The sequence below is a fragment of the Mustela lutreola genome, chromosome X (assembly GCF_030435805.1).
Source record: "Mustela lutreola isolate mMusLut2 chromosome X, mMusLut2.pri, whole genome shotgun sequence".
In the NCBI taxonomy this organism is placed as follows: Eukaryota; Metazoa; Chordata; class Mammalia; order Carnivora; family Mustelidae; genus Mustela; species Mustela lutreola.
In genome coordinates, this window is record NC_081308.1 from 68,187,432 (window position 1) to 68,198,320 (window position 10,889).

The following is a 10,889-nucleotide window of genomic DNA, read 5'->3' on the forward strand; positions in this document are numbered from 1 at the left end:
TCCAAATTTCAAAAAAAGTTAGTTTTGTCAGTTTTTGCCAGTTTTTTCATTGTTTTTATGGAGGAGATAATTTTCAAAGGCCTTTAGTACACCATTACTTATATTCTTTCAGTAGATATTCTTGAATAAAAAACTGTAATTTGTTATATATCCTTTAATCACTTCCCAGAGTCTTTAAAGGGCTGTTTTTTGAACTTTTGTTCAATTTATCATTGCTTTTGGGGGGAGGGATTTGCTGAGCTGTACACACAGTCATTCCAGAAGTGCTGCTATTCCATTTTAGAATTTTAAAAATATTTTTATTTATTTATTTATTTGAGAGACAGAGATCAGAAGTAGGCAGAGAGGCAGGCAGAGAGAGAGGAAGGGAAGCAGGCTCCCTGCTGAGCAGAAAACCCAAAGCGGGGCTTGATATCAGGACCCTGGGATCACGACCTAAGCCAAATGCAGAGGCTTTAACCCACTGAACCACCCAGGCACCCCTCCATTTTAGAGTTTAATACTAAGCTCACCCAAGACATAAGGCAAAATACATTTTAGACAAAGGTATAATACTTTTGTCATCCATTAACCTTTGATAAAAGTAATACTGAAGACTAAGAAATCTAGGGAGAAACAAGACATTGAGTAGAAGAAATGATTGATCCTTTATCACTGAGTAGTGATAGTGTAGTGACAGGAAGAGAGAGACTGACTTAATGAGATCCTCTTCTATTTAACCTGTTGCAGCTGGACCATATCTTTGTTCAATGTAATTTTATACAAAAACAGCATTCTAGTGAACACATCTGAAGGATATTAATAGTGCAAATAAGACCTTTTGTGTTCATCCCATGTTATAATTCATGTTTAATGGAGGAAAAATAGATTTCTGAATAACAAAACCTTTGTCTTTAACAGGTGAGAGGAATGACATGTGCCTCCTGTGTACATAAAATAGAGTCTACCCTCACAAAACACAGAGGGATCTTCTATTGCTCTGTGGCCCTGGCAACCAACAAAGCACATATTAAATATGACCCGGAAATTATTGGTCCCCGGGATATTATCCATAGAGTTGAAGTAAGTGGTAAGATTTTGGATTTCTGTGTTCTTAACCTATTCAGTCAGCACTCTGTTGAATCACTTCTAGTTTGTATCAAAGACAATGAAAAAATATGGTTCCTTTGATTATTTTCAATTAACATGTCCCAAATTTAATATGAATATGTTTACAAACTTTTTTTTTCTTAGTCTTTGTCAGGAAGAGTTAGGCAAAGGCATATTGGCACTATTAATCAGGAGTTGATTGAAGGTAGAATCACAAATCCTTTAAAAATATTTAGAAAATGTCAGTAAAGTACAATTATTAAAAAAGCAAGCATTATGCTAGATGCTTTATTGTACCTAGATCAAAGCAAACTGTAATTTTTAAAAATTTGTGTATGGTTCACACAACGATGTTATATTAGTTTCAGGAATATAACATAGTGATTCAACAACTCAGTAGTTATGCTATGCTCACCATAAGTGTAGCTCCCATCTTTCACCGTACAGTGCTATTACAGTACCATTGTCTATATTTACCATGCTGTACCTTGTTTTCCCATGAATTAGTCATTCCATAACCAGCAGCCTGTATTTCCCACTCCCCTTCACCCGTTTTACCCATCTCCCATCTACCTCCCCTCTGGCAATCATCAGATTGTTTTCTGTATTTATAGATCTGATTCTGCTGACAAATGATGTATTTTTAAGTATGAAATTTAAAAGACCAAACCCTTTTATTTGTCACAGACTTATCTCGTGTTCTTCAGTAAATCAAGTGGTAGTACATGTGACAATGCTTTACAAGTTTTAATATGGTATACCCTTGGTGTTATAATGCTTGGAGCATATTAATATTCAGATAAGATCCTATTAATACAGATAATAATGCCATTAACATCTTTGTGAAGCTAGCATTATTGAGTATTTAGTATGAGCCAGTTACCAAGATTGCAAAGCTTCAACTCTTAATTTAATCTCACAAGAGTGCTATTATCTTCATTTTAGAGATGACGAAACTCAGGTTCAGAGAAATTAAGGTACTTACCCCAAATCACATAACTAGTAAGTGTCATAGCTGGGATTTGAGCCTATTCTTTCTTTAAAAAAATAAGTTTTATTTATTTGTTTGAGAGAGAGAGAGCAAGCAAGCAGGAGGCAGGAGAGGGAGAAGCAGACTACCTGGCAGTCTGACACAGGGCTCAATCCTGGGATTCTAGGATCATGACCTGACCTGAAGGCAGATGTTTAACTGACTGAGCCACCCAGGCACCCCGAGCTTATTCTTTCTGACTGTAAAATGCATGCTTGCTTTTTTCACTGTGCTGTGCTACACTACCAACAAATAAAAGATGGCAGCATTTTCCCTAGTAGCTGAAAATAGAGAGTATGTTACTGTCTATGTGCATATGAGTCTTATGTATGTGTAGTTTTCTTTAGTACTTTCTTTTATTGGGGAAAATTTGTGTTAATGTTCTTTTTCTGACAGAAGAAGAGTAGAGACTGCATCTGCAAAGACTTCAATAACATATTTAGTATGGTGCTTTTTTGGCCTATTATTCAGTTTTCTAAACTTGTTCAGGGGATAGATAGATAGATGTCAAAGCTAAAATTTAATGTATGTCCATACTAGTGGATGATGCTTGTCTAAATGTAAGATTTATGATTTTATTATTGAATTCTGTCTTCATTAAGTCTTCAACACCATCAGCCTGACCAACCAACAGATTCTGCTTTTTTCTTTTCTTTTTTTTTCTAAAATTACTTATTAGATGCTTTAGCTTACTTTTTTTCTATTTTTTTTTAAAGATTTTGTTTATTTATCAGAGAGTGGGGGGAGAGAGCGAGCACAGGCAGACAGAATGGCAGGCAGAGGCAGAGGGAGAAGCAGGCTCCCTGCTGAGCAAGGAGCCTGATGTGGGACTCAATCCCGGGACGCTGGGATCATGACCTGAGCCGAAGGCAGCTGCTTAACCAACTGAGCCACCCAGGCATCCCTTTAGCTTACTTTTTGATATATTAAGAATCTGGGGTGCCTGGGTGGCTCAGTGGTTTAAGCCTCTGCCTTCAGCTCAGGTCATGATCTCAGGATCCTGGGATTGAGCCCCGCATCGGGCTCTCAGCTCAGCGGGGAGCCTGCTTTCCCCTCTCTCTCTGCCTGCCTCTCTGCCTACTTGTGATCTCTGTCTGTCAAATAAATAAATACAATATTTTAAAAGAATCTTAGTGAGGATAGCTACACTTGAGTTAAATTACTAGTTTGAGAACAGTAGGCTAGACATTAACTAGAGTAAAGGATCTATTCATTTCTTTGTTGAAAGATTATAAACAAAAGTAATTAAGGGAATGGAGTATATCTTTACCTTTGCAATTATCAGAGTGACTTGCTCTCAGTAATTGAGTTGAATTGTTCTTAATGACCATACCATGTCTTAGAATTTCTCTATGTAGTAGTTTTATATTCAGTGAAATAATTGTTTTCTAATGAATTTCCTTAGAGCTTAGGTTTTGAAGCTTCTTTGGTCAAGAAGGATCGATCAGCAAGCCACCTGGACCATAAACGAGAAATAAGACAGTAAGTGCTTTTGGTGTGTCAATGAAAAACAGATTTTGACTCTTTGTTACAAATTTCTTCTAAGAGAGAGAGAGAATGAGGAAGAGGCAGAGGAAGAGGGAGAGAGAATCTTAAGCAGGCTCCACACTCAGCACAGAGCCTGATGCAGGGCTCGATCTCATGACCCTGAGATCATGACCTGAGCCAAAATCAAGAATTGGGCGTTTAACTGACTGAGCCACCCAGGTGCCCCCTTTATTACAAATTTAACATCCTGTTGACATGTCAGTTTTTATAATGTCATCCTTATATTGGGTGGAGTGGTCACAATTTGTATTTCCCTATAGTGCATAGAATCTTTAACCACCAGCTACTTACCAAAATGATGTTTCTTTTTTACGTAAGGTGGAGACGCTCCTTCCTTGTGAGCCTCTTTTTCTGTATTCCTGTAATGGGGCTGATGATATATATGATGGCTATGGATCACCATCTTGCAACTCTTCACCATAATAAGAACATGAGCCAAGAAGAAATGATCAAAATTCATTCTTCTATGTTCCTGGAGCGCCAGATCTTGCCAGGACTGTCCATTATGAATTTGCTATCCTTTCTATTGTGTGTACCTGTACAGGCAAGTGAAATGTCAGCAAGTGTATATGTTAATAACGAAAAATAGCAAAATGTGAAAGGCAAGGCTATTTTCAATTGCAAAACAGATTATTAGCCAGAAGTTTGATCATTTTATGCTAGATGCTTTATAAAAATAATCTTAAACTGAGCGGTTAAAGTAGATAATAAATTCTACTTAACTTCTAAAGATATTGTTTAACAACAAAGCAGAGAGAAAAAGTTCAATTCATATTTAGATATGAATTTAGCATTCATATCTGCTGCTGTATATAACTTTGTTTAAAATTAGAATTAAAAATATTTATATTTGTATTTATATTCTATATTAAATATATTCAAATCAATTATCCTACTGTTATATTAAGTATATATATAAATATTTTAATTAATATTTATTATATAAATAAAATGATAATTATAATATCATAATTATGATTATATAATATATAAAAATAAATATATATAAATAATATATAAATATACTTAATATAATTATAATATAATTACTATTATAATATATAATATAAAATATATTAATATATAATTAATATTATTATATATAATTATAATTATTATATTATAATTATAAAGGATAATTATAATATTATTATTTTTTAAATTTTAATTTATTTATTTGACAGACTGAAATCACAAGTGGGCAGAGAGGCAGGCAGAGAGAGAGAAGAGAAAGCAGGCTCCCTGCTGAGCAGAAAGCCCGATGCGGGGCTTGATCCTAGGACCCTGGGATCATGGCCCGAGCCGAAGGCAGAGGTTTTAACCCACTGAGCCACCCAGGCACCCCTATAATATTATGTTATTATTCTAATTATTTCTCCTTGGTACTGATGTCCATTAATTTCTGTATGCTTTCAACTCTTTTTCTTTTTTAAAGATTTTATTTATTTATTTGACAGAGAGAGATATCACAAGTAGGCAGAGAGGCAGGCAGAGGGGGAGGGGGAAGCAGGCTCCCTGCTGAGCAGAGAGCCTGATGCAGGGCTCCATTCCAGGACCCTGAGATCATGACCTGAGCTGAAGGCAGAGGCTTAACCCACTTAGCCACCCAGGTGCCCCTCAACTCTTCTTTTCAAATAAACTTTTACTATGGAACAATTCCATCCCATAAATCTATTCCGTTCTCTGATCCTTGTAAAAGGCAATGATGATTTTAAGAACATCTTAGTATGTTTCTTCATACTAATGAGAAATAAGCTTTTCAGTAGTTTACCAATGAAAACAGCCAGTCAGCAGTTCCAGTAGCTTGTAATATTCCCCTTAGGTTGAATTTTAGGGAGAGGAGCTGAGTTTTATGAATATTTCTTGTTTTTGCTAACATCTAAAAGAAAAATTGGAGAATCATCTGACTTTCTTTATACTACAGAATATCCTTGGATCTTAGAGGACAGCTGCCAAGGACTTCTGCTGCAGTTTGCCTCAACACACACAGACCTGCTAAAATACAGACATTGTTATTTCAGCTTAAAATACTTCCTTAGTGTTTCTGGTTTAGATAAAAGCCAAAGAAAATTAATAATGAGACTGTATCTTTGTTCCTGAGCTATATATGTGAATTTCTGCATTTTATAAAAAAGCAATAATTATTGTTCCTCTATTACAGTTTTTTGGAGGCTGGTACTTCTACATTCAGGCCTACAAAGCACTGAGGCATAAAACTGCAAATATGGATGTACTGATTGTGCTGGCGACCACAATCGCATTTGCCTACTCTCTGGTTATTCTTCTGGTTGCAATGTATGAAAGAGCCAAAGTAAACCCTATAACTTTCTTTGATACGCCTCCTATGCTATTTGTATTTATTGCCCTGGGCCGGTGGCTGGAACATATAGCAAAGGTACAATAAGAAAGGGTGACATTTGTTAAAATCTTGGATGGATAAGGGATCATATTTTTTAGACCAGTAGTTGTTGGAAATATACATGGATTTATATAGTTAACGAAAGAAGTGCTTCTATTTCGTTATAAATTTTAAGTTAAATATTCCTGTAGAAGTTTTATAAAATTTATGGAATTAAAACTGTAGATAGTATACTATATGCATTCTTATTTCAAGAGAGAAACATTTGCTAAGTACTTATTTTTAATCATATTAAAGTACTTATTTCCATCATATTTTTAATGGAAAAATTGAGGTGACCACAGGATTTAAAATAATGGTGGAAAAAATATTCACTTATAGTCCCACACTATAATGGAAATTACTTTCCAATCCTGTTCTACATACCTTTATATTTTTACAGCGTGGCAAACATTGTATACATACTAGTTTATCCTTAACACTAGAAAGTTTTCCCCCCATTTTTCCAGTCCAGATATAATTATTTGGTATTTTCTAAATAACATTTTGTCAAATCATTGTGCTATAACCCACTAAACCATTTCAGTTTTGTTCTCAATTAGACTGCTTTCAGTTTTAAATTTTAGATAATCCTGCATTAAACATACTCGTGTTTAATAGTAATTTCTGTTGAATTAATATCTTAGGATAAATTACAAAGTATGTGAGTAAAGGGCATAAATCTTTTCATGGCTCATGCAACAAATAACATTCTTTTGGCAGTAAGAATATGTTAGTGAAGTAGTTTTACTACATCTTCACCAGCATTAACTCCTGTATAAATTCTTGCTAAGTTGGTAGGCATTAAATGGTATCATAGAGGTGCTTTTGTTTTTATTTCTTCCATTAATAGCAGGAATAAACATTTTTCTCCACATCAGGTATTTTACTTATTTTTTTTAAAAGATTTTTTATTTATTAGACAGATAGAGATCACAAGTAGGCAGAGAGGCAGGCAGAGAGAGAGAAAGGAGGAAGCAGGTACCCCACTGAGCAGAGAGCCCAGTGTGGGGCTCAATCCCAGGACCCTGGGACCATGACCTGAGCCAAAGGCAGAGGCTTTAACCCACTGAGCCACCCAGGCACCCAGGTATTTTACTTCTTAAATGAATTGCCTAATAATGTCCATAAGCAAAGGACTTATGCGCCTGGGTTCCTGATGTTTTTCCTTTTAATTTACATCACTTATTTATAAACTATACCTAATAATACATTTTATATTTTGTAGACTTCACATTTTTGAAGTGTAACATTTTCTAATTTGAACTAATTAGTATTCCTAAAGCTATCTTTTTGGAAAATGTTAAGTTTTATATCTTTATTTTAGGTAGAACCTGAGCTTTTTACTTCCTTAGCATTGTTAACATGTTTGTTTTAATTTGTAGGGCAAAACATCAGAGGCTCTTGCCAAGCTAATTTCACTACAAGCTACGGAAGCAACTATTGTAACTCTTGACTCTGATAATATTCTCTTAAGGTATTTATTTTCATTCTTTCCCCTTATCTTTTTAACTTCTTACAAAAAATATCAAATATACCCAGAAGTAGAGAGAAGAGTATAATGAACTCACGTCATCTGTCTCCCAGATTTAACAATTATTCACATTTTGCCCAACTTATCTATGCATTCTGTCTTTATATTGTTACAGTAGTATTTAAATTCTAGTCATATTGGTTTATTGCTAAATGTTCCTGTAGTATCTCTAAAAATAGGACATATTCCTATGTAACTATAATACCATTTTGCACTTAACAAAATTAACAGTACCTTAATATCATCTAATATGTATGTAGTCTGTATTCTCATTTTTCCTGTTGTCCCTAGAAAGTTATTTATTTATTGTAGAGAGAGGGTGGAGAGAGAGAGAGTGTGTGTGTGTGAGAGAGAGAGCGAGAGAGAGTGCTTCTGCATGAGTTGGGGGAGGAGCAAATGGGGAAGAGCAGCTGGGGGGCGGGGCGGAGGAGGGGGAGAAGAATCTCAAGCTGATCTTATGGTGAGCACAGAGCCTAGAGCCTGTTCCAGGGCTTTGATCTCACCCTGAGATCATGACCTGAGCAAAAACCAAGAGTTAGTTGCTTAACCATCTGAGCCATCCAGGCATCCCGTCTCCAAAAGTTTTGTTTCTTTGTTTGGAATGGAAATCAAACAAGGTCTATGTGTCAAAGCATTTGACTGACATGTTTCTTTTAATCTAGAGCAGCTCTTCCCTTCTGTTTGCCCTCCCTCCCCACCATGCCTCACCACTTACTGGTGACTTGTTAGAGAACCATCCATCAATTGTCCGGTAGAATATCACACAGTCTGAATTTAACTCTTTGCTTCTTTGTGGCATCATCTAACTTGTTCTATAGCTCCTGTTACCTGTAAACTGGAAGTTAGAGCTAAAGACTTGATAAGATTTCATTCTTTTTTAAAAATTTTCATTCTTTTGTATTTTTTATTTATATAGTCATAAAATTATGTAGGCAAATTTACACAACAAATAAATTGTTAAGATTTTATTTATTTATTTGTCAGGGAGAGAGAATGAGCAGAAGCAGGGGGAGCGGCAGGCAGAGGGAGAAGGCGGCTCCCCACCGAGCAGAGAGCCCCAATGTGGGACTCAATTCCAGGACCCCGGGATCATGACCTGAGCCAAAGGCAGACACTTAACTGACTGAGCCACCCAGGCTTCCTATAAATTTTTTAGTTAAATAAAACCCCTTATATTATTTTCTAAAGCTTTCATTTATTCATTCAGTCACTATTCAATAAATATATCCTTTGTGCCAGGTACTGAGCTATTCCCCAGCAGTAAACCAGACTGATACTGTAGCTCCCAGCTTAAATGTTAGTTCTAGTTGCCATTGGTAACAATTATGGAGCGACAGGCTTGACATGAACCAATAAACTTGCATGGAAAGATCAGGGTGAGAAGCATATTTTCAGAGTGCTTTTTATTTTAACTCCGATCCAGTGAAGAACAAGTGGATGTGGAACTTGTACAACGCGGAGACATCATTAAAGTTGTTCCAGGAGGCAAATTTCCAGTGGATGGTCGTGTTATTGAAGGCCATTCTATGGTAGATGAGTCCCTTATCACAGGTATGTTCTTTCAGAGAATCATGACATGAAAGTAAAGTACACCCAAAGTCTTAATTAAAAAGAAGAATAAAAAGTGGAGAGCTTTTTTAGAAATTATGGAATGAGTAAATGATGAGTGAAGAGAATAGGAATTCTTTTAAAAATGGTATTAAATCATGAGAGACTATGGACTCTGAAAAACAATCTGAGGGGTTTGAAGTGGTGGGGGGGGTGGGAGGTTGGGGTACCAGGTGGTGGGTATTATAGAGGGCACGGATTGCATGGAGCACTGGGTGTGGTGAAAAAATAATGAATACTGTTATGCTGAAAATAAATAAATTAATTAAAAGAAACTGGAAAAATGGTATTAAATCAATTTCTGTAGATTTACTTTGTGTTTTTCATTATGCTACTGAAAGCTTTTTTTTTTTTTTTTTCACTGAGTATTGTTAATGACTAGAATGTGTAACCAAAACCCAAGAGACTTTGGCAGGTTTTCCTGAGCAAATACCTGTTTATTTTCCTGACCTAAAGACTGGGCTGGTTTATGCTGGAATATGACTCCAAATTTTCCACATCAGGGCCTGCTCTAAGAAATTAGGCCTTGGAATAGTTTTAGAGATCTTAGATAACTAAGGGCAGTCTGGAGCAGAACCGAAAGAATACCTTTCATGCCTGAACCGTCAAAATAGTCCCAGAAGAGGCGCAGCTTATGGACTATAAGGAAATAATTTTGGACTCTTGTGTTTCTCAACAGGGTGCTATTGCCAGTTCAGATGGGACAATAATTCTGAGGGAACTGCTTGAGCATTATAATACATTTAGTATCCCCCGACCCCAGCCCACTAAATTAAGAGTAGCAGAACCCCATGCTCCAGCAATAGTTATTATAAACAAGAACTCCCTAGGGAGTTCTAGAGAACTCCCTAGAACATTTCTAAATGCTCCTTGGGAACATATTGAGGACCAGTGATCCAAGACTACGGTTCAACTTTAAAAGTGTCTATATATAAGAGCTGACTTGACAGATTTTTCTAGTTTAAGGTATGTGTTCTTGGGATTGGCCCAGAACTGACATAAGAGAAAAGAGAGGGCAAGTTTAACCTAGGGATTTATCCAGATTCTGTTTCATGAAGTAAAAATCTCCTTTCTACATATTTTGACAATTAATACATAATAGCATGTTTTAAGATAGTATGTATTTATGCTCCCTAAATCTGACTTCACTCCTTCTACAGGGGAGGCAATGCCTGTGGCTAAGAAATCTGGCAGCACAGTAATCGCTGGTTCCATTAACCAGAATGGGTCGCTGCTTATCCGTGCAACCCATGTTGGAGCTGATACAACACTTTCTCAAATTGTCAAACTTGTGGAAGAGGCGCAAACATCAAAGGTAACTTGATTTCCTGGGAAAAACAAAGTATTTTTTTAAAAAGACTGCTAAGAATAAATCCTGATCTAGTGTTTATATTTTCTTTTAACTCCAGTTACATTAATGTGGAAATTATTAAAATATTTGTGTGTAATACCAAATATACCCTGTATTCATTATCAAAAAAAGGAGACTGATACATGTATTATTGTTATTATTGTTGTTCTAGGCTCCTATCCAACAGTTTGCAGACAAACTCAGTGGCTACTTTGTTCCTTTTATTGTTATTGTTTCCATTGCTACTCTCTTCGTTTGGATTGTAATTGGATTTCTGAATTTCGAAATTGTGGAAACCTACTTTCCTGTAAGTGACTTGTAACAACTCTTT

The 10,889-nt window shown here is 35.9% G+C and overlaps 1 protein-coding gene across 4 annotated transcripts in view; it reads left to right on the top strand.

The window, feature by feature from the left end:
* Window positions 1-10,889, top strand: part of ATP7A (ATPase copper transporting alpha) — a 187,575-nt gene that overhangs the window by 136,434 nt on the left and 40,252 nt on the right. For all 4 annotated transcript variants that reach the window (XM_059156507.1, XM_059156509.1, XM_059156508.1 and 1 more), the window contains 8 exons: window positions 901-1,062; window positions 3,525-3,601; window positions 3,986-4,211; window positions 5,829-6,062; window positions 7,451-7,542; window positions 9,023-9,150; window positions 10,368-10,522; window positions 10,731-10,865. In XM_059156507.1, coding sequence (XP_059012490.1) covers window positions 901-1,062; window positions 3,525-3,601; window positions 3,986-4,211; window positions 5,829-6,062; window positions 7,451-7,542; window positions 9,023-9,150; window positions 10,368-10,522; window positions 10,731-10,865 — 1,209 coding nt within the window. The remainder of the gene's footprint in view (window positions 1-900; window positions 1,063-3,524; window positions 3,602-3,985; window positions 4,212-5,828; window positions 6,063-7,450; window positions 7,543-9,022; window positions 9,151-10,367; window positions 10,523-10,730; window positions 10,866-10,889) is intronic.